This window comes from Chaetura pelagica, unplaced genomic scaffold, assembly GCF_000747805.2.
Source record: "Chaetura pelagica isolate M959 unplaced genomic scaffold, ChaPel_1.0 scaffold343, whole genome shotgun sequence".
Taxonomy (NCBI): domain Eukaryota; kingdom Metazoa; phylum Chordata; class Aves; order Apodiformes; family Apodidae; genus Chaetura; species Chaetura pelagica.
Window position 1 is genome coordinate 1375939 of NW_009952873.1, and position 23979 is coordinate 1399917.

At 48.9% G+C, this 23979-nt stretch overlaps 1 protein-coding gene across 2 annotated transcripts in view; it reads right to left on the minus strand.

The window, feature by feature from the left end:
- Window positions 1-2707: 2707 nt before the first annotated feature.
- The window catches only part of SLC6A13 (solute carrier family 6 (neurotransmitter transporter), member 13), a 31778-nt gene continuing 10506 nt past the window's right edge, over window positions 2708-23979 (minus strand). For both annotated transcript variants that reach the window (XM_009995195.1, XM_009995194.1), the window contains 9 exons: window positions 19982-20116; window positions 10741-10844; window positions 7771-7895; window positions 7124-7236; window positions 6840-6977; window positions 5621-5723; window positions 4893-4993; window positions 4292-4462; window positions 2708-3211 (listed from right to left, as the gene is read on the minus strand). In XM_009995195.1, coding sequence (XP_009993497.1) covers window positions 3092-3211; window positions 4292-4462; window positions 4893-4993; window positions 5621-5723; window positions 6840-6977; window positions 7124-7236; window positions 7771-7895; window positions 10741-10844; window positions 19982-20116 — 1110 coding nt within the window. In that variant the 3' untranslated portion in view covers window positions 2708-3091. The remainder of the gene's footprint in view (window positions 3212-4291; window positions 4463-4892; window positions 4994-5620; window positions 5724-6839; window positions 6978-7123; window positions 7237-7770; window positions 7896-10740; window positions 10845-19981; window positions 20117-23979) is intronic.

Consider the following 23979-nt stretch of genomic DNA (forward strand, 5'->3'; position numbering starts at 1 on the left):
TCCAGCAAAACCTTTTATTTTCTTGCTTATCTGATCTACCTAGTTCATACAAAGCTTTACACCAACTGGTTCATGTAGGAGCACAGGCCCGGAAGGTTTCCTGGCTCATATATAACCAGGATCAATAAACCACATGCCCAATTCACTTGACACCAGACTATTTTGAAACAATGCAAGTCACAAGCCTTTCAGCAGACTCCCACTTGGTCTACATGCAGCTGAATATGTAGAGTTTTCCAGATGCAGAGCATGTAGATTTTCTGCATCAGTCATATTTTTTGAGATAGCTGTGGACAATTACTATTTTCCATTAGGGTTAGAATATCTTCCCAGTCAGCCAAACTTCTGTATCTATAACATATTACTGGAAAATGAAAGTATAATTCTGTTTCAGATTACAGTCGCATGAGTAAAAATATCTGTTGCTGGAGCTTCTAAAATTATTCACACAAAAAGCCAATAAAAAAAATCTTATGTATTGAACTCCATTCACTCTGTTCTAGAAGCAATTTCTACCAGCCAGTACTATATCCAAGTGGCAGGGCAGCTGGATGGCCCAATCCTCCATCACACTGTGGGTTTCTTCCACAAGGGGCTTTCTCCTGGTTTCTAAGCCTTTTCCTACACTCAGTTTGCATGTAAGCACCATCACAGCTGGGGGATCTGGAGCTCTGAGACTCTGAGGCTGCCCAGGAAAGCTGTGATAGACAGTTCAGCTCTGACCTTCCACTCCCCAGCCCTATGCCTTCAGCCTCCCTGGCATTTTCTAGAGGCAGGGAGGGAGGTGTGCAGAAACCCAGTGGCTGAGATTTTGATAGAAGTGCGGGGCTGACCATGGGGGGGATTCACTCATGGTTGCACATCTAGCCTAGCAAAAGAACCCACCCACCCAAGATTCCCCTTGGAAAACAGGCTGGGAAAAGAGAAAACAGGCTGGAAATGAGACGAGGTTTTCACTTTGGAACAGAGCCAATGAAGCCCCAGAGGACCATAAGATCCATGAGCTCTCCCTCCTGGGAGGTTAGATCTGCACCACCACAAATCCTCCCAGCAGCAAATCCCTCAGTACCTGGTTCTCATCATTCAGTCTCTGTGAGTGAAAGCTCATGACCCCTTGTCATCACTGACCTGGCTCCCATTGAGATGGGAGGTGACCTGAGGGTCATTAGACTCCAACACCACTAAACCAGAGAAAACCAAGCCCAAAAACTTACAGCCATAGAATTGTTTAGGTTGGAAAAGACCTTTAAGATCATCAAGTCCAATTGTTAACCCAACATGGCCAACTCCACCACTTAACCATGTCCCTGAGCACCACATCTACCCATCTTTTAAATACTTCCAGGGATGGTGACTCCACCACTTTCCTGGGCAGCCTGTTCCAGTGCCTGGAAAGTGAATAAATTTTTCCTGACATTCAACTTAAACCTCCCCTGGCACAACTTGAGGCCTATTTCCTCTTGTTCTATTGCTTATTTCTTGGGCGAAGAGACCAACCCCTATCTCACTACACACTCCTTTCAGGTAGCTGAAGAGCAATGAGGTCTCTCCTCAGCCTCCTTTTCTCCAGACTAAATAACCCCAGTTCCCTCAGCTGTTCCTCAGAAGACCTGTGCTCTAGACCCTTCCCCAGCTTCCTTGCCTTTCTTTGGATACGCTTCCAGCACCTCCATGTCCTTCTTATAGTGAGGGGCCCAAAATTAAGCACAATATTCGGGGTGTGGCCAAGAACAGGGGAAACTTGCCATTGCCTAGAGGTCTGAGCCAGTCCATGCCAGGACCGAGAAGCACCTGTCTGCAGGTAAAGCCTCAGCAGGCAGCGGGGAAGGGGAGTCGTGCGGAGATGCCCGGGAAGAGCATCTTCCCCAGGGGAATGGCAGCGGTGGGTGAGGTCCTGGGGCCACCTTGTGGCTTATGGCGTGGGCTGCTCCACAGTTCTCCTCCTCCTCCCGCGGCCCAGGCCACAGCCTGGTGTCCACCCGTGTCCGGGAGCCTCCGGCTGGTCGCTCCGCTCTCCCTGTGCTCCAGCTTCCCGAGGGTTTCCTGGGAACCCGCCAGCTTCCCGGGGTTACGTGTCCCCTGGCTGCTCTCCTCGGATGCTGGGCCCACAGCACTTCAAACACAAGTGCTTTGATTTGTTGGGGTTTTTTTTTTACCCAAGCAGCCGAGAAACAAGGGACCCTGTTTGTTGACATAACATGCAGATCCTGCTTCAACCACACAGCCCTTCTTGCCTACGCAGGACAAAGAGAAAGGACTGGCTCAGGAGCACCTGGAAGGCCATCAGCAGGACAAAAAGACACAGATCTACAGAGACAAGGGAGAGTTGCCCATGATCCTTCACTTGCACGAAAGGCAAACCCACATGTTTCCCTCAGACCCCTGGGACAGCCCAGTGGCTCCTCAGCCAGATGACTTTTTTGGCTGGGAGCTGGCAATGGCTCCAGGAGAAGGTGGCATTGCAGTCTCCACCTCACCTAGGTACCCCAGGCCTATCACTTATAAGGACCACCAAACTGGTGTTCCCTGATCTCCTTCCTACCCTAATCAAGCTCTTTCCCCCCTGGCCACCCTCCCAGACAGATGTGCTCACACAAGAGGGATCCAGACCTGAACGTCCAGCACAGCTCCACTAAAATACATCTCACCTAACACGGGATCAGCAAGAGATGCTGGTGAGACAAAACTGAGACAGAGCAGACCAAGAGGGGAAAAACAAGGATTTAATGGAATGAATGGAGAAGCTCCCAAAGTCCATGCTGGAGTCACACCTCTGAGACTCTCTGACACTCTCCACTCCAGGATCAGTCCTTCATTTCTGCCCACCAGGAGGCTGGGGATGCTCAGGAACATCGGTCCTTGGTCTGCCCCTTCAGAGCCCTCTCCAGAGGGAGGGTTAGGGTGCATTGCTAACTCCACACAGACCATCTCCATGGCAGCCTCTTCCTCAGCCTTTCAAATCTCCCAGGGAAGGGAACTCAGCCCAGAAATCCCTCTCTCCTTGGCGAGTGAAGAATCCTTGCATTATCCAACAGGTGGTAAGGCTGTACAGAAACTGTCCTGGGGGGAGGGAGGGAGAGCCACACTGGTCCTAGCAATGAGATTCAATCTCTGTCAGCATCAGGAGGCCAGCTCTGGTAGAGGGAAGGGGCTGTCCCATGCCTGGCCTGGAAGTCAAGTCCTCAAGTGGGCAGGTCAGTTGGCGGAGCCTCTGGAATGCAAAGTTAGGCATTGAACACGGCCACAAGGACAAAAGGTGACCTCAGCCCTCCCCTTCTCCTCACAGATGTCATTCAGCCATCGAGGCAGGGCTGCAGGTCTGGTCCCTGAAGGCCAGTAATGTCCCAGATAAGGACAGTCAGCACTTCAGAAACTGAGGGGATAAACTAATCTTTGAACCACTTGTCCCAAGACATGTGAGGACAGAAACACTGAGACATGGTAGAAAAGCTCTTCCTCCATTTGCTTCAGGCCAGGGCTAGAAAGCAGTGTAAAGAAAGATTGATTCTCAGGTACCTCCAGGTCATCCCCTCCATCAGCACAGACTATAAAGGCAGAGCCTGTGCACACAGATTGGCTTTAACTGGGGCATCAAGTGGATGGGTAAGGGGCTACCCTCTACGTGTGGCCCTTGCTCTGCTCCTGCACCCATGTCCACTCCTCCCTGTTCATGCTGGACACAGGGATGAGGGGCCCATTGCTGTCCCAACCTATTCCTGAGCACTTGCAGGAGGCAGAGAACAGATGGGATCCTGGGGTATCAGGATGTCTGTGCAACCTGCAGTGAGCTGTGGCAGGGACAGGATGCCTGTCTGGAGCAAGGACTGCTTTGTCAGGTGCCTGGCTCTCCCAGAGCACACTCAGGGCAGCCAGTGATGGGCCACAGCAGCTCCAAGAGCTGGGCACGCCCAGGCCACAGACATTCAGCTGCCTGCATCCCTCATGGGATCTGGAGCTTTCTCAAAGCAAGTCCCCAAGCCTCAGTCAAGGGCAGCCTCCAAACTGACTCAAGTCACTAGATGTCATCTTTATCCTCTCCATCTAATGAACTTTTTCCTAATGGTGCTTGCAAAGAGACAGAGGCAATAAACAAAGTGCACCAAGAGGCAACAGCCAGCTTGGAACAGCCCTCCAGCCTGGCAGAACTTAATAAAACCAACAGTCAGTTACAGCAATGGACTCATTCAATCAATTTATTCTAGGCTCCCTACTAATTAAACTGCAACACAAAAATTACCCCCTTCAACACAGAAGCACAGCCCATGCCCTGATCCCAGAGCACTAGCCTCACCTCTCTGAGGGAGCCTTTGATGGTGGAGAGTTTGTAGACAATCCAGAGAGGGATGCACACCATGGAGGAGAGGGCCAGCAGCCAGCCCAGGGTGTCTCCCCACCACGGATACACATACTTCTTATTGTAGGTCAGTGGGGTGTATTTAATCAGAGAAAAAAGGAAGGTTGCCTGGCAAGAGGAAAGAGACCAAGAGAAAAAAAGCAAGAAAATCAACACCATTAGCCAAGAGAGGTCTTCCCAGTGACTTCACACCAGCTCAGAGTCTCATGGTAACTAAGAGCTCCCCAGGACAGCAACAGAGGACACACCAGTCAAGCAAGGTTTGCTGGGACAGCCCCCATGTGCAGCACCGGGCATGGCAGCAAGGGGCTCACCCCACCAGCAGACACCAGTATCACTGCTGGGCTGGGCCTCTCTCCCTGTTGTTCAGCCCCACACCCATCCTGAAAGCCACAGAGCAACAGGCGCCCGTAGGACAGACCACGTAACCCCCAATACATAGGCACATCCCTCCGTGTACGTGGAGGTATCTACATCTGAGAGGCACCCAGCTCTGCCCATCTTCCTCCCCCACAGCTGCTCCTCCCGGGGCCCTCACCATGCAGACGGCCGGGGTGACAAAGAGCCAGCAGTACTTGATGAGGGGCCACGGCCGGTAGCCGATCATGTCTTCAATGTTATCGTAGAAACGCTCGGCACCTGCAGAAGAGGGGAAAGATGCCTCGCTGCTGCCAGGACAGGCAGGCAGCATGATCTGCATGACTAGGGTCCTGCTTCACCACTGTTTGGACACTCCCCAGAAGAGGAGGCAGCAGCCTCAGCACACCCGCAGCCCGGTTGCAGAGCTCACCGGGAGTGTGCCCAGCTTCCTTTTCTGTCCTGGATCAGGACAGGGCAGCAGGGCCAGCTCCTCAGCATCTCCCAGGCTAGGACCTGAACACAGGCTGGGACCTGAATCCAGGTTTTACCCATCCCTTGTGAATGTCAAGGCTGAGACATGGCTTCCAAAAATGTCTGAGGGTCTCAGACTCCTCTATACACAGGTTGGGAAAAGATTTCCCAGCCAGTTCAAAGTCTCCAGGGAAGGAACCTGAAAAGCAAAAGCACACAGGGACATGCTGGGTCTGCTAAGCAGATTCCCCAGGGCACTGCTGTGAGGAAGCTCCTGCCTGATGTGTCCAGGGGCACCAAAGCAAGGGTTTATAGGTCTGCCTTGCAGTGTGATGCAATTGCCAAGTTGAGCTACAGACTAGCATTTTGAGGATGGACCAAGCGGGAGCCTGAGAGACCAGAGCTGGGGAGCCCCCCCTCCCAGTTCATACTCACCATAGACCCAGGCAATGCAGAGTGTCTCGAAGATGGCCACAAAGAGCAGGCACATGCCACTGGCAGCATAGTAATCAAAGAGCTGGAAGACATACATCCCACCCTGGGAAGGGCCAAGCAGGCAGTGAGACAAGGTGGAGAGGGAGAGAGGGGAGAGGAATCAGGCACAGGCAAAGAGCTCCAGCCAGAGCAGGAAACAAACTTTGCACCTTCCCCAGAGCACCTTTCTCTCTCTGAGGCATGGTTTTAGCCAACAGCGAAGGCCACATCCCTGGTGCTCAGGGCCTGGAGACATGCAGCAGCCCTGCTCTCAGGAGTGTCTGCAAAAGCTTCATTCCAGGGCAGGGCAGGAGAGGGCAAGGGACTGCCAGATATTGTGGGGATATTTTAGGGCAAGGTAAACCCAAAGCAACTCTCACAGCTGGAAGTGAGGGTGGAAATGCCCTTAAGAGATGTAATGCATCTTTTACCCTTCAGCCTCCTCATTTGCCCAGGGAAGTAGCAGCACATGTGGTTTTTCAAGCACCTGTTGCTCTGGGCCCAGAGACTGGCAGCCAAGCTTCTTCACTGCCCAGGTCTGCAAGACTGTCTGAAAAATGGGCCTGCAGGTAAGTCCAGGCACAAAACTGCAACAAAGGCAGCTTATTCAAAAGTATGTGCAAATGTAAACAGATGATGCAAAGAGCATCATGGCAGCAACTACTCTTCCCACACATACTGCTAGGAGTTAAACATTTTAAACCAGAACAGTTTAACTCTCTGGCAATTAGTCACAACAAGGAGAATACATAAGAAATTAATGTAACATATAAGGGGTACAGTCAGGCCCACCAAGTTTTCTTAAAACAAGTGTTCATGTAGTTCTATCCAGGAGGAGAGAGGACCAAGATGCTTCCCTCCCCATGCACAGGCTGCAGCTGTAGAAGTTTGGCTCATGTAGAGATAAATCTATAACCAAAATATGGCCTGTCCAGAGCTCAAATTATCAGTCTCGGCAGGAAAGGTGTGATGACTGTGACACACAAGGGGTGAGGGCTGGAAGGGAAAATGCAAACGCCACAGGGAGGGAAGGGTAGCCTCCTTCAGGCACTGTGCAGCAGCGTGGGGCTCACCAGCAAGCTCCCAGCCCCAGCACGGACCCCCTGCCCACCAGGCTCCCCTCTGCCAGGGTGACGTTGTGACCCAACAAGCACCACGCAGGTGGTGTGAGCCCAAATACCTCTGTGAGCATCAACAACCCAACCAGGTAGGAGAGGACGGAGACCAGCAAGATGAGGACCTCCCGGCGGTTCTTCTTGCGGAAGATGGTGGGGTACATGTCCACGAGAGCTGTTACGAGGCTCTCCACGCAGACAAACTGCAAAGAGCAGAGATCCGACCTCTGTCAGCCCATCCCGACCTGCCACCCAGCCCCACTGCCCTCTCCTCAGCCAAGTTCAAGCCTGTCCTGAAGGGACAGTGGCTTTTGTCTGGCAGGAAATCACCCTGCAGCTGCATCTTTACCTGGCTGTCCAGTCCCAGCAAAACAACCATCAGGAAGAAGAAGCACGCCCAGAGTGGGGAGAAGGGCAGCATGACCACAGCCCGCGGGTAGGCGATGAATGCCAGGCCAGGCCCTGCAGGGAGAAGGACTTTAGGAGCAGGCAGGGGCAGGGCACGGCTTGTGCAGACCCACATGGGCAGCTGCCCCCCCAGGGCACAGCCTGCAGCCACACAGTCTCTCACTCCAGTTATCCCAGTGCCACGTGGGAAACCGTGATGGAGGAGATCAGGAGGAAGAGAGGGAAAGGGAACACAGCAAGCTCAGATTGCATCACTGTCTCAAGTGCAAGGAAATTCTCTGAGCCCAGGGGAGCACAGCACAAGCCCGGCTGCACATCATGAAGGCACCTCACCCTCCAGCTGAGAGACAGCAGCTGCCTAACCCTAACAGGCAGCTTTTGCTGACCTCCAGACATGGCCATTGCATCTTAATATGTCATAAACGTGCACTGGTTTCTCCTTTTTGGAGGTACAAAGCAGAGCTGCCTGCCAGGATGGAATCCTGCAGCTGGAACACCATCCGCCTCAGGTGGGTGCCCTGTGGCCACGCTCCCCTTGCCGAGGGGGGACAAGTGGCAGCAGCCCCGTCCCACCACAGCCCCACTCACCTGACTCGGCCACCTCAGCAATGGGCACGCCCTGCTCCCTCGCCATGAAGCCCAGGATGGAGAAGATAGCAAAGCCAGCCACGAAGCTGGTGCCACTGTTGAGGAAGCAGAGGGCCACGCAGTCCCTGCAAAGAAGGGACACGGCATCAGCCAAGTGGGGGTCCAGGTATGACCCACACCCCATGGCAGCCTCTGGTGCAGCATCTACCTTCCCACCCCAGCCACTGCGCCCGCAGCAGGGACTCACTCCCAGCTCCCTCATGGCTTGGCTAAGCACTAGGAGGATGGCCCAGGTTGGGCATCACCCCCCAGATAAAGCCTTCTCCAAGAACATCATAAAGATGCATTCCTCACCTAAGCTTCTCATTCATGAGATAGTCTTGCTACACATCTCAATGCTTGATTTTTTTTCTTCTGTTTCCTCACTTTCCCCTGGTCCCTCCTTCAGCACAGAGTACTAGACATTATTTTTTCTGAGTAGGGGGCATTATTGAGTTTTTTTTCCCCTTAATAAATTTCTCAAACCAGTTACAATCTTCTTGGTTCTCAGCACTTCTAAATATCTCCTGGTTCTCACATTATCAGAAAAAGATTAATAGAGCCATAGAATTTGCTTTCTCTTATCTATTCCCTTTTGTCTCTGTTTCAACTCATTCTCAACCATTACTCTTTAAACTAAACATCTCTTATCTAACCAATTCCTTTCATACTCCAGTCTCCCTAGTCCTCTTGTGACTGCATCCCTGGGAACAACAATAACATTTGCAGCAACTTTCTGAGATATTCTGAACCAAACTGAACACATCCTCTGGCATTTCATGGCCCACTCTGACTTCATTAAATGCTACTGTATAAATTCAGTGTGATTTTCTGTATCAGTCTTTAGGAATCTAACATTTTGGGGGTTTCACACTCCTCCCAGCGTGGTAACCAGATCTATTCATGGTCTGCAATGATTTCTACAAAGAAAGTACAGTTCATGCAGAGCCCCTGTGCCACACAAATTCAGATTATTCCTTCCAAAGTGCAGCTCTGGAAGCTTTGTCGAGGACTGCACAGCACCCAACACCAATGCTCTGCCTTTACACTTGGTTTCTAAGGCAGGAGAGACTGAAAGATACTTGCAGGGTCAGTCTCCATCAATGTCCTAGTTGGTAAGCAGGGTCATGCTCTACCAAGCTCAGCTAACCCAGTGGGGAGCCCACACCACAGCCTCCTTTCTCTGGTCACTATAAACCACCCATTCCCCTCTCAAATTATATTCTCAGCCATTTTATACAAAAGCCTATTTGTCTCAAATAGCTTATCTTCCCTTCCAGTGTTTCTTCCTCTAGCCCCCAGATATATGCGTGACAGGTGAAACCCTCCTTGGAAAAGCATGTTTTGGGAGTTACTCTCCTGACATGTGGTGGGTGGGAAGGGGTGTCATAGTAGAGGGTAACACCTGGACAATGGCCAGAGCAAAAAGGAGTCTCCAGATTCCAGAGTCACCCAAAAGGGAGCTCTGATGATATCCTTTAAGGTCCCAGAAAATGAGAAATTGTCTATGCTATTTGGTACCGTCTTGGACTGCCACCATATGAACAATGGTCCCTCCTGCTCTCATGCTTTCTCTTCCAGGTCACCAAAGGTTACACCTGGCCTGGAATAATAGAGTGGGACACCATGCTGGTGTCTGCCCTGTTAAAGCCTAATCCTGTCTTCCTATGCAAACCAAGTCTGCAGAGCACAGGACCGACTCGGTAAAACTGGGTTCATGCCTGGAAACAGGTTGGTCAGAGGTCTGACACCCAAAATAAGACCAATTTCCCTAGAACAGCCAAATAGCATAAAGGGTCTGTCTATAGACAGACATCATTCTCCTTCCTGTAGCTTCTGCCAGCTGCAGTTACAGAAGCTCTTTACAACCTTACTACCAAGCAGCCTATCATCAACTCCATACTACACATCTAGACTGGAGATGCAAAGGGCTAATGCCCAGGGACATACAGCATGCCAGAGCCATCCATTATCTCTTCTTTTCCTACAGCTTTTTCACTAAAAAATGCATCTGGTAGAAGGGACATGGAAAAGAGGAATCACAGCCTAGCTGCTGTTGGAGAGGCATCCCTAGGGCAGGACTGAATTTCTAAGTTGAAGAGAGAGAAAGATGCCAAGCAAGGACCATGTAGCCAGTGGTCTGCCTGGACTTTCAATGGCAACAACCACAATTTCAAATTTAAAATGTGGGGGAGAACCCAGTGCCAGTAGCAACACAGTCAGCAGAGAGACAGTAGGAAGCAATGGGTAGTTTTACCTAAAGGTGGCCTCCTCCACTCACACTAGCCTTTTACCCCTGGGCATGCAGCTCCAGATGCTGGATACATCCACAGCAATATGAGTTTATTTCCACCCAATACTTCAACTTGTCAGCCTGATTCTGTTTGGCAGCTGGGTCCATCTCTGTTCAAGGGCAGTCCAGCACAGGAAGAGTACACAAGAAACAGAAGTATCTACAGGCTTACATGTAGACCATAGATAGCACATTAGGAGCCCAGAATACTGACAATTGTGCAAGACACAAGGTCCAAATGAACCTAGAAGGGATAAATCAAAGGTGAAAGGACTTCAGCCTGGAGCCATTTGATCTCACAGCTCTGCTTTCCCTAAGGCTTCTCATGCACCAATGCAACAGAGGAGGTTAGGGCATGGGCTGGGATCACAAAACTAGCAAGGAAGATCTGGTTTTGCTGGGTCTCAGCTGGTGTGGAAGAGGAGATTTGTCTGTTGCACAGACAGAATTCCCTTGGGTAGAAAGCACAGAGATCTGGATTTGAGGAGAAAACACCTGGGAAAAGTTTTCTTATGCCTTGAGTAGCGACAGAAGACACAACACTTCAAAGGCCAGTAGCCTCCAGCACTTCACCAGCCTGTGTGAACTGATGTTCAGGGAGGGGAAGGCTCCAGACAGCAAAGCCATGCTCCAGTTACCTGTAGCAGTTGTTATGGTATTTGTTATAGCTGCCCAGAGCTGTCAGGCATCCCAGGCAAATTGCATACGAAAAGAAGATTTGAGTGCCTGCATCCATCCAGACCTGCAAGGGAGATGCAAACACAGGTGAGAAGACAAAGCCAGCACAGAGCACAGACACTGCATGGATGTGAACAGGCAGAGCCCTAGGGGCTGCTGTACCCAGCAGAAAGGTCAGTGATCAGGAGGTCATCAACACTCAGCATTTAGACAAGTATTTTCTGGGTGAAGGTTATACAGCGCCAGGAATTACAGTGCACAGTGGGCACCCAGGGGGTGCTATGAGTGCCAAAGGGAGGGGATGTACTGGGAGCCTTGCAAACTCACAGCATGTATAGCTCTTCATCATCATCTCTTTCTTCCTTGGACAAATCTGCAGAACCCCATGACTCTCCAGAGCCTCCTAGCAGTGAGAGACCAGATGAACACTTTCCACCAGAGCTGAAGAAGCCCTCTGCTAGCAGAGGAGGGGGACTTGATTTGGGCAAGCTTGGTCTCCCACTGGGTGACATGGGTACATACAGCTTCTGGTGGTGGCTCTCCTCTCCAAGACTTAATTTAAGGGCTCCAAAACTTAAAAGAAAATTAACTGGGGAGGAGAGGACTACTGGAAATAAACAGAGTTGTTTGGAAAAGACAGCTCCTAGAAGAAAATACAAGAATGCAGTTAGTCCCGCGAGGTGCCTTAGAACTCTGCATTGTTCTCACTGTCAATAACATGTCCCAGTGCTCTGAGGCTGACATTTGTCAGTGCCAAATTTGATCTGAAAGCCTAGCTGTGTGCAGTCACCAGTGCAGCCACTGCCACTGCCTTCTGCAGAGAAGAGCAAAAGCAGGAACCAATAGTAAGGAATGAAGCAATGACAAAGATTATTAATTAGACCCTTTGTTTTCCAAGATTTTTCTTCCTAAGAGGTTTATGAAATAGAGATAAGACAATCATTCAACCAGTGCTGAAGGGCAGCCATATTCTAGAGACAAAAGAGAAGCTAGTACGGATAGAAAAGCAGAAAACAGAAGTGTTACTGGGACAATATTAATGAGAAAAGTCTCCATTTGGTTATACCCTCCTTCCCCAGAGTAGCAGTGCTGGTGAGCCCTTGGACAAACAAAAGCCCTGCCCCAGGATGCCTTAGGAGAAGAAGAGTAGTTAAGGAAAAGCATCACAGCAGCTTTGATGACTCCAAATCATACCTTCACTTGTAAGCCAAGACCTCATGTCCTAAGGCAATGGTCAGGTGGGCAGCACCTGCCCAGCCACCCCTGTTGCTCAGGCCACACTCAGCAATGCATTGTTCTGCTTTTTTTTTCCCCATACTGTTCAAAGAGCAATTATGTGGCAAGAGATTTTGTTTCATGTTTACTTCTTCTCCTTCCTAGGCTGATGTGGCTTACAAAAGGGTGTTATGATCCCATTAGTTGTCATTTTCTTGAGGAAATTCTGGGTTTAGCTCAAGAGACAGCTGCACAGAATGAATCCTCATCTTGCCTACTGCTGCAAAATCCAGCAGTACAGTCCTCAGGGACAGAAAGCAAAGGGCTAGGGCTAGATTTGGTGAAAATGTTTTCCCTGACTGCCCTATAAGGAATATTCAGCCCCATTGACTTCTCTTCAGTCCATGGAAACCATGTTCACAAGTTCATAGAGAGTGAGATCAATTCTCTAATTTCCAGAATGGGAAAGGACAGACGAGGTGGGGCTGGAACAACTACTGGGAGGCACTGGGACATTGAAAAGGTAATTGACCTTGATGTATTTCATTCTTTTTGTAGGAGCTGCATGGGGAGGTGGGCTGAGAGAGCATGGTATTAGTTCATTTTTGCATTTCAAAAATACTAGGAAAAAAAACGCCATTTTTATAATTGTTTCCTAAAGCATCATGGTGCTCGTGGGCAGTAAGGGAACAGCCTTCACTTTTCAGCTACTTTTTAGACACAGCAAGGCACTGAGGTGAGACAGACCAGCTTTGCAGTAAGAATTTAAGCAACCTTCCACAGATTGGGGTAAAATGTTTAATTTGGTCTGGTTTTCGTTTTGCTGTTTATTGCTAGAGCTCTGGGTTTCCAGCAAATTGAGCCCAAATCACACACGCTCATAGGTTTTGGGGACCTTGTAGCCCTTTGGAACATTTGTAGAAACTTGATCTTGTAGGCCTTTAATTTATCAAGATAACAATACTTTTTCCATCGAACTGCCTACCCCATGCTTGCCATAACATTGGACCCAGCTGGCAAGTTTCAATCAGATTGAACAGTTGATAGAAAACCCAAGGATATCAGCTACCTATGAATTTCATAACATCCAGGGAATGGGGTAAAGACAAGAACTCGACATCCCCACTAAGCAGAAAGTTACAGGGAGGAAGAATCAATCAGTGCTAAATATCAGATAAATCACACAAGCAAGAGACAGGAGAAATACCCCAGGGACAGGAAAAGAACTGGTGCTTTACCACCCATGGTGGAAGCCAAATATCAAGACACCAAGCTCCATCAGCTCTGTGTCTTATGAAGTGGCTTATTTGTAAAACCCAGTGACACCCTTGACTGTTCCCTTGGCTGTGGGCTCCTTGCTCTGCTGCCTGCTCTGTCCAACACAACAGCCAATGGGGTGCACACTGGGATGTGTGGGACCCCAGCCCCAAAGGGATGTCTTGAGGGAATACAGGACCTGCCTTAGCACATGTTCCCATTTGAAGCAAGGCAGCCTGTGCCTGAAACTAAATAAAGCTAAACTTGACTTGCAGAGCTTATGATCCTACTTAGTCAGCATGACTATGAGCACTGCCTCTTGCACTTTATTTCCCATTTTAAAAGGTTATTGCAGCTCTTGGGCCAAAGACTGAATCACTTTTTCATCCTTCCCAGCACCTGGGTAGTTCCCAAATGACTTGAGGGTCAGTGGAATGCAACATAAATGATGCCATGGGTGCTCCCCACTCACTAGTGATGGAGCAGCAGCAAGCCCCAGGACTGCAGGATCAGTGGGGTGGGAAGGGGCCTCGGCCCACCTGTGGTCCAGCCTCCAGCCCCTCACAAGAAGCATCACTGCCCACCCAGCCCCATGTGCTCACAGGGGCTACACAGACCACTTGCTTCAGAAAACAGCAATCCAAGTATTCCCTCCCCAACCTGCTGCCTGTGCTCATTTTTCTCCCTGCAGTGACTCAGGCACATTTTTATATTTTTTTTCAGCCCTTCCAAGACCTTCCCTTTCCTTCTGTGCTGCTGATCAACAGCCTCTCATTATTTTAGTATTTCCAGTCTGACTACAGGGGCTCACTGGGGTCAGGCAGGGCTCTCTTTCCCCTGCAGTTAAAAATGTGCTGCTGTTCTCTGACCACTGCTCCCAAAGAGATTGGTAAAGTTTATTCTGTTCAGATTTTGCTGGCACATTGGCAGCATGGGTATTTTGATTTGATTGTTGTCTGCAGTTTTCTAAGCCATCCAGTTTATTTAATTCATAATTCAATTTCCTTGAACATGTTGTTTACTCCAGTTTGTAATAAACTCCTACTCTGTTTTTAGCCAAAGCCTTCACACCTGAGCTGCAGTTATCCAAGATGGTTATAGCCTGCAAGAGAACATATTCCTCCACCCCTTAATTTTCTCAGCAATATTTGCTTTATTACATGTACTGGAATTTAATTCTCCCTGTGCTGAAACAGATCCTTCCTTAGGAAGATCTCTGAGCGCTTACGAATAACAGTAAAGATCATTTTGGATGAAAATATTATTGAACCCTTGTGCATGTCATTCACCAAATACAGGCACCATGTTGAGAAGCACAGAGCTGTCCCCATCAGCAAGAAGAGACAGTGCAGCACGGAGTGGACACGTGCTGTGTGGAGCATCACACTGGGAAAAACTGCAGAGCAGAGAGCAAAAACACCCAAGTCTTGAGCTGCAGTTCAGCATTACTTTTGCACCTGACATCATAGCCCACGACTCAACCCATGGCACTGGTGCAACCCACCAGCCACCTGCTGCCCCCTGCAAACACATCACTTCTGCCCAGCCTTGAAGGCAGAGATCTTAATTCCTAAGATGTCACCTCAAGACGCTCAGAGCACCATTTCCAGGTGATTGCCTTTCCCCCTTCATTCAAGAGTGGCCCATGGGCCCAAGCCCAAAGATCCAGTCCTTGTCCCCACAGCACTGAAGTGGCACAGGGCTGTACAGCCCTGAAGCCACGCTGCAAGGAGCTCACTGCTGTGCTGCACAGGCCAGGCACTGCTTTCCCTCATTCCCATTCACCCCAGGAGATGGGAGGCAGGGAATGAGTTACTGCCATTTCTATAAAGCATTCCCATTCCTTCTGTCCACCCTGTGCCTGGCCGAGCATCACAATCACAATCCCAAGCCAAAGCCCCAGCTGCTTAGAAAATAGATCCTTGGCCTTCTTGGGAGTGGAAGATGGGGTCTTTTTTCCCAAGTCAAGCTCCCTGTCCTGGCACTCAAGTTCTCTACCATGCCCCACCAATGAGTACTGACCTCATGTTACCCCCCACACTTCAGGACACCTGCTGACCCACAGTGACATTTTACATCCAGGGAGCCCTTGCACTGCTGGGGTTTCTTCAAGCACCGCAAGAAAACAAACAGTGTCCTGGTTCATGCCCAAGAGCACAGCTGCCTGCCCCAGGGTGTTGCAGAGGGGTGAGGGATGCTCCAAGGGATGCTCCTTGCTGCCTGGGAAGCCAAGCTTTATGGTCCTCCCTGCCCCGCTGCTTGTGGGCAGGCAGATGGCTTTATTCCTTCCTGCTATGTCAGCACTGAGATCAGACTCAGCAGGGCTGTGCAGCCACGACCCACACCATCGGGGCTGGCAAGAGGCACAGGAGGAGGAGGAGGAAGCCCCACAAGGTAAATACAGCTGTGGCTCATCCCCCGCCGACCCATTGCTCCAGCAAGGCGGGGGAGCAGAGGCCAGACCCGAGCCCCTCCAGCATGCTGCAGGAGCCACAAGCCCTCAGCCTTTGCTGTCCATACCTGCTCTCCAACCCCCAGGCAAGGACAGCAGCAGCATCTGGGATCACAGACCCTCTGCCAGGGCTGAGGGGCACAGGGTGAGCATATACACAGTGCCTGCAGCAGCCCCACTGGCGCACACGTCCCTGCACGGGCACAGCAAGTCACCCTCCAGCATGAAAACAAACACATTTGCCTTCAGAAAGGGGAAGTGGGGGGCCAGCAACACCACAAACCAAGAGCACGGGGTCAAGTTAAAGGCGTGCTGTGAAAAAAATAAATTGAGGGAACAAATAATATTTAGCAGGCCCACAATTTCCCTCCCCTCTTGCTGGGAAGAAACAGCTCTCACTGGCCATGGAGAAGCAGCAGGGAGGGCTTGAATTTGGAGAGAATCTGGGGGCTCTGACCCCTTCCCCAGTGTGGCTAAAGGGGCCCATGATTAACCCAGCAGGTCACAGCCCTGCAAGATGCACGTACCTCCCATCCTCCCTGTGGTGGCCCAAAGGGTTTATCCTTACTGCAGCCTCAGCAGTGAGAGTTGCTCCAGTGCAAACCATGAGCTGGACCCTCTCCAGCCACAGAGGGCAGCCCCCCAAAAGCTGGGTGCATCTTTATCTCTTGCCTTCCCTTCCTGCCACATCCATTGGGAAGCAGGAGCCTGTGGGGAACTCTGCAGGGGAAAACACTGCTCCAAAAAGCAGCCATCAGGGAAATAGGTGAAAGAAAATGAGAGGGACATAAGGAAGGTTATTTGAAAAGTAGTGCAGATGGAAGAGACAATGAGAAGCAGAGGTTGGATAAAAGTAATGCTCCAGAACTTAACTTCATGGTGCCAGTCAGGGCAGCCTGGAATGGTGCTGTACAGTGCTGGATGCCCAGTGCAGCAACAGGGACTGCTTACGGGGTGTCTGCAGAGCAGTGGGTGCTCTGCAAGCCCTTGGCACTACCAGAGATTCCCTGCCCCCAGGAGCAGGGCTACAGCCCCCACCAGAGCCTTCAGCATGGCTGGGCCAGATGGAAAGCAGCTCATCATGGCAAGGTCTTCCTTTATACAGAGGCAGGGTAACGTACAAGCACATACAGCAAAGTGGTGGTGGGTTTTCTGGAAATTTCAAGACGAAAACAAGAGTAGCAGGTTTTGAGAAAAATTTGCTCCTTTTCCAGAGAGGGAAGTCCTCAGAGGCTGCTGAAGTTACTCCTTCATTCATGCACACTAAACCTAATGAAATTTAGCTAAAATAGCTTGAACTTGATACCAAAGTGAAAGGAGACCATCACAATACATCTCTTTAAAGCAAACCAAAACACACTACTGGCATTTTCTGCACCAAGCCCATCACTCTTCTCTTCAAATATGTCTATTAAAATGATGTCTGGTCATAGTATGAAAGCATCAAGCAATAGAGAGACTGCCAGCACCTGAGAGAAGTTCTTCTAATGACAAGTGTCCCACAATTAAACCTTAGTTCTACTCTGAATTCCTTGTTTTGCCTTCCCACTAGTCGATCACACTCTGTATCCCTCTCCTTAATCACATCTGTAAATCCCCAGCGTAATCTACAATGATAAAATCGCCACAGTTAATGGCAAAGGGTGGAATGATCAAAAGTGGAAATGGTGAAGAACACCACGTCCCCCTTCTGGTTAAAACACAACCTGTGCTGTAACAGAAGCAAGAACTGAAGTAGGAACCTTTTGGAGCACAGAAAATTAAATCAGGGGGAGAAAAATTTTGGTCTGGTAATGGCTGGAATGCTAACATCATGATACTAAATATTATACAAACATAAAATAAAAACAAACTGAGGGGCTGCCCTTTTTTTTTTTTCCTATTTCAGGGGAATATACTTTAATAAATATTATCTCTTTGGAGGTTTTGCTGTTATCTACTTATATTTGAGCAGAACTGGACTTAATTATTCAAAACTTTTGTTTGACAATTTCTCTGTATAGCCTGATCCACCTATCAAATGCATTTTAGTTACCATTTTAATTAAAAGTATTTCATAGATTTAGAAAATGAAGGTGCAGGAAGATTTAGGGCATTGTAGGCTTTCTGGCCAGAAAAGCCTACCATCAATCAGCTAGCCTGAGCTCTCATAGGTAGGATTTTCCAGTTCTGTCCAAGGTCATTTGGCAAGTGAAAAGCAATGATTTCTACACACCAGTCTGATATTCTGACACTTAATCACATCTTAGCTGCTGCTGCTCCCCTGGTAGAATCTGTTAAATAATTCATCCCCTCTTTTCACCTTGTTTTTCATGTGCTTTGAAAGAGTTTTGATTTTGTCCCTTGTATATTACTTGCCCTTTTTTTAAACCTCCCCTTGAGATGCCTTATCATAAGGCTCAGATTGGAGAGGGTATTTTTTAATATATTTTTTTGGTTTCCAGAATCCCTTCCCAGGCACTTTTCTGGGCAGTGCAGGATTGTAAGGGTAAACAAGTATAGTTTGTCATTCTTTGGATCACAAATCAATTATATTCAACTTGGCCCTGATGGGCTGGCAGGACTCACACTGTCCCTGCTCAGAGAGTGGAGGGCTCAGCCAGGCCTGTGTGGGGCTCGGGGCACTAACCCTTTCCTCTCTGATGGGTAAATACAAGAGAAACACCAAGTCCTGCTGTTTGGTTTGGTAGGATGGTTAAGACATACTGGAGGAAGGAAACCACCACTACTGACTCCAGCTTTTCTCCCATAGGAGTGAAGTATTCATCACAGAATGATGGAGTCGGGGGCAGAGGAGCAAGTTTTCCTCCCCCAGTCGAGGAGAAATCGTCCCCTTGCTCTGAAAGGTTATTCTGCCTTTCCATCAGTGCATTAGCATTTTCCAGGCTGGAAGGAAGCTGTGCTTCTAAAGCTCAGGCTGTAATTGGAAAAGTTTGCCAGGACGGACCTAATGAGGACACAGCTAGTACCAGCAAAAACCATGCCATGCTTGAAGTGGTTTAATTCAGTCCCCTGGGCAACACAGCCACAGTAATGACGGGACTTTTCATAAGTGAGTGAGCACCATTTCAAAGTGTTACTTTATGTCTGAGGTCTCTTGCACCTCATCAGCACAAATGGGGCCACAAACACTGCAAACACAGACCTCATCCCCTTCCAAGACTTGCTGCACCTTCACACCAAAGAGCAGCTGTCCTACCCACCTGTTGTCCTCAGGCAAACCAAGAGAGCAAGAGAGCAGCTAGCACTGTAAAACGAGGCTTTTCATGCCCTGCTCAGGCAAAGCCTTGACCAGGGAGTGACTTCCAGAAAGCTGACCAGGAACACTGAGAGTCCTTCCTGTGATAAAAACCAGACTGCCTGGAGCTGAAAACTGGACACTCGTGTTTAGCTCCTCAGATCGGAAGCCGTAAGTCAAATTGACTTGCACAGAACCCCACCACGCTGGTGGCACAGAGGCAGCTGGGGATTCCACCCAGCAACCCCTGAGATGCTGCTACACCCCACCCACAGAGATCCTTTCTCCTCCATCAGAGAGGGCAGGGTGGATGCACCAGAGCTGTTCCTCCCCCAACACTTATGCCCTCGTTTGCAAAATTAATAACCAAGGCAGCACTGGGGATAGACCAGAAAGAGTTAATGGGGTTATAAAGGGTTTTGCTGGCCTATTTTCCAGGCAGGCACCCTTTAATCTCCTTTGGAAACACCTTCACACAAAGGCTGGTACAGTAGCTCAGCTGGAGCCAGGATTTAACGTGGAAGAACTTGTCCCAAAGAGATTAAAAGCAGCAGTCAGGCACTGACCCTCCTGACAGACGGGCTGGAATTTCTCACCAAGGACAGGGAGGTGAGGAGGGTGGCTGGCTCCCAGGGAGCTGCTGCAGCATGGCACAGCTCCCGCCATCCATGCACCCACACACTTCTCAGGGAAGCCAGTGCAAGAATGCCAGGAGCAGGGCTCATCCCCACGAGCTGCCAACACAGTGCAGAGTGGCAGCCCCTGCACAGGCTGCTCTGCCACACAGGAGTCTCCCCAAGAAACTGGGAAAATGCTGGTTATGATGAAGGGTTAAATCCTACTGCCCATACCCTTGGGCAGTTCAGACTCAACTCAGAGTACATACTGATTATCAAAGCCCTGCCTTATACCCAAAGAAAGGAAAAAGGAGAGACAGAAAGAAGAACTGGAAGAAGAGTGAGAAAAGAAAAAAGAGAGAGGACAGCCACAGGCATCCATGCAAACCCTGCTCAATCATTCGTTTCCCCCTTTGCCTTACCTGGGGGTCCCCAAGGCGACTGATGTCTGGATAAAGGTAAAACAGGATTCCTTGGGATGCCCCGGGCAGAGAGACTCCCCTGATCAGCAGAACGACCAGCATGAGGTACGGGAATGTGGCCGTGAAATAAACCACCTGGGAGGAGGATGAAGGGACAAGCATGAGAGAGCAGTGGGGGCCAAAGCGTCCAGCTCCAGCCAGCAGCACAGCACCGACCCCTGGGCTGGGGGACACGGGCAGGGGTGGGCCAGGCTGCCTTGCCAAGCACCTCATGGTCATCTGTACTAGAAAGAAATGCATTTTAAAACGTGCCTAGGAATCTTGCAGCATTCCATGGCATGTCTGGAGCCAGAGAAAACCTTTCTTATCCTAAAAGCAATCCAGACCCTGAGCCAAGCTGTCACCAGGCTGGAGTCAGAGTAGCTCTACTGAAGCCAGTGGTGTAATATCTATGTGCATCAGAGACACAGCTGCTCCCAGTACCTACCTGCAGACCCCTACCCCAAATAGAGTCACACGGAGAAAACGTCTTCTCCACTGCATGTAGCAGCAATGGTGAAAGGGTGTGCAGATAAGAGATACACCATGAAATGTCATTGCAAAGGACCAGCAGGGGCAACACTGGTGGTCCCCCACTCAGGGCTGGCACCAGCAACTGGCTCGTGCCCACTGCTCCCTCCTGCAGCAACTCACAGCTGCTGCCTCCCACTGACCCCTCTTCAAACACCCAACATGAGCATTCCAGGCAGAGCAGGGCAGCACATCTCAGACTTGGCAGCAAGGATGCAGACCCAAACAGGACCTGTAACGTGTGTCTTCTTGCCTTCTATGTCTCCAGCCCCTCGAAGAATACAGATGTGTACAGGTAGGGTTGAAATCCCTTCCTCTAGTAGAGGAGCCACGTCCCTTGGGGAAATGCAGCAGCCCACAATCAGCTAATCCTTTCAGAGACTCCACATCTGGTAAATATAACATTCAATTTGGGGATTATCAGGGTACTTTCGGGACTGTTCAGGCTAATTGCTGTAGCATGCCACATCAACAATGTGATGTAGACTGTGTTTTCCACAAAAAAAAAAAAAACAAACCCTGATACCAAGGGCTCATGCAGCCTCCCCAGCAATTCAAGTAGTGTCATTAATCCCTTTGCATCGCTCCACACCTTCAAGACTTATTCACGACCTTGAAAAAAAGCTGTTCAGTCTGTGGTACCATGCTAGGACAAAAAAAAATAATAAAATGTTGCCCCTTCAGGCTTTCCTGTGTGGATGTGCCAAGTGAGGATTCACATCAGCACACTTTACCTGAATGCTACCCTACAGCTCTTTTCTCAGCTTTGGCAGTTACCTGCCAGAGAGCTAAAGCTCGTCTCTGGAGGAACCCTAAAATGTAATGATGTGAAATGATCTATTTCTAGCACCTGTCCATCCATCCAGATGGAATTGTTTGAAAATCCACCTAAATCCCACCATCCCTGAGCAGGGATCATAGACTCTGCCACAGCTATAGCAGTTTCTGAACCAGAGGAGGTCCTACTAAGAACAAGAGTATGATTTCCCTGGAGAGTGCATCCACTTTTCTTCTGCTCCTGGGTAATCCTTAGAATCTGAGTGGTGATTCAATAAGAGATTTTTTTCTGGATCCACTGTGGTGTCCTCCACCTGAATAAAGCTATGCCCAAAGCACCTAATGCTGCAGTGCAAGTTCTCCTCTAAGTCTAGACACACACTCTGCAGTGATTCAATGCAGAAGGACAGAAGGATTTAAGAGGTATCCCAACCTTGAAAGACCACACTACTAGATTACCATTTATGTCTGAAGGTCCAAGTTTTCTCTGCATTTCATGTGCCCTGCTCCATATATCATGGTAGTCTTGGTTAATGTCACAGAGGTTGGTGAAAACCACCTCCTTGCTGAGGCTCATGATTGCCTGAGATGTTTGTGTGAGCAGATCTATCCCTGTCCCTCTGAATCTGCACCCTGAACAGTGAAGGAACCTCAGGACAGCATCCTGCAACACCAGCAAACACCATCATTCAGTTCATTCGCAAACTTTCAAAGAGTCTCAGATTTAGAGCTTCTCAGTGACAGTTAATCAAATGTGTAGGTTCTGCGAGTTTAACAGTCTTCCCTGTATTTACCACATAATCAAATTCTTGCTTCAAGAAATTATAGGATGCAAGTCTAATTTTCTCAGCTTATGAAGCAGGATTAAAAACAAAAATTAAAAACATATCCCATTACTTTTGAACATTCTTCCAGGATGCCAGGTTGCAGATTCTCAGCTGGATGTCTAAATAACATCAGTTTTAAGAGCTCAGAACACAAACTAATAGCTGTCTGGCACATCATTTGGATTCACATTTTGGTAACATCCTATGTGCTTTACAGCCTGTGCAAACTCATGCATTAAGCTTTTCACTCAACAGTCACTCACATCTGCACTGAGACCAGAGGCCTGAATGTTTTGCTGGATTAAGAGCACCAAATTTTTATCTAACAACAGGAACATCTGGATCCAATGAGATATTACTCAGTGCTTGGCTCAGACACAATCTTTTTATTTCTCAGGCAATGTTAGCACTAACTACATCACTAGGAACCTTGCCGGGATCAGTGTGATCGTTCTGTCACATGCTGGTCAACAACATCCCTGGTTTTATTTGAATCTGATCCACATGCCTCAGCAAAGTAGTTCCATCTGTGACAACCTCCTGCATCTGTGAGCTCTCCTCTGGCATGGACAGTCCCCTTGTTGAAGGATGTGAACCACTGGCTGCTGTTCCGAGTAGGGTGATTTTGGCTCATGGTGTTTGCTCCTCCACAGGCAAATCCCCAAGACTAAGGTTTATCTCTTCCCCAATAGGATTGTATTCCCACAGCAGTCATTTTAGCTGGATTATTAAACACGCGGAGGTTGAAAAACCTATGGACACTGTTGCTTTACTGAAAGAAAGTTTCTATTTTCAAGAAGATAAGATCCCACCATCGCTAGTCCTTTTTGCTAAAACCTGCATTTTAACCTAAAATTTGTATCTAAAATAAATTTAATTTGTTCTCAGCACTTCCCACACTATGTTTGATGTATCATATTTGCTGTTATTAGATTGCCTCTGCTTTCTTTTACCAGGCCACCACAGCAAGCAGTTGCTCTTTTCTTCTAATTTTACACCATGGAAACCAGAAAATATCATCTCTGCAAGCTGCTTGATTTTCCTGTCATGTTTCATAATCCTTGACCATTCTGGAAGTAGGAGAAACTGCTAACATCCATGCCATCAACCTGAAGGGAATGGATGCAGCTAAAATTTACACCCCATCACACATGATGCCTTATTCAAACATGCAGAGAAGACACCTTTTAGTCAACACACTAAACCTTTTCATTTCCATCTGTTCTTTCTGGCTTCAGAAAAAACTGTTTAGGAATGGGTCAGGAGGCAGTAGCAGAAATTAAATAACAGGATCAGTGCAAATAGGAGTGGCACACTCTGCAACAGAGGGAGCATGGGTTGGAGCTAGTCAATTACAGCACTCCCAGAAGCATTAAAAAACAAACAAACATAGAATAATTGAAAAGTTTGTGTTGGAAGGGATCTTCAAGATCATCTAGTTCCAGTGTGCCCCTGCCATGAGCAAAGTCACCTGCCACCAGACCACATTGCTCAAATTCCCATTCAACCTGGCCTTGGACTTGTCCAGGGAGGCAGTATCCACAGCTTCTCTAGGCAACCTGTTCCAGTCTCTCACCACCCTCACAGTAAAGAATTTCTTCCTAATATCTAACATAAATCTACCTCTTTACAGCTTAGAACTGTTACCCCTTGTCCTGCAACTACATGCCCTTGTAAAAAGTCCCTCTCCAGCTATTAGGTAGGGATATACAAGTTGGAAGTTAATGCTTTGAGACATCTCAGTGCTCCCGTCCTTTCCTACCCAAAACAGAACCTGGCTCATGCTCCTCTCTCAAGTTGAGCCCCACAGGCTCCTGCCAGCTT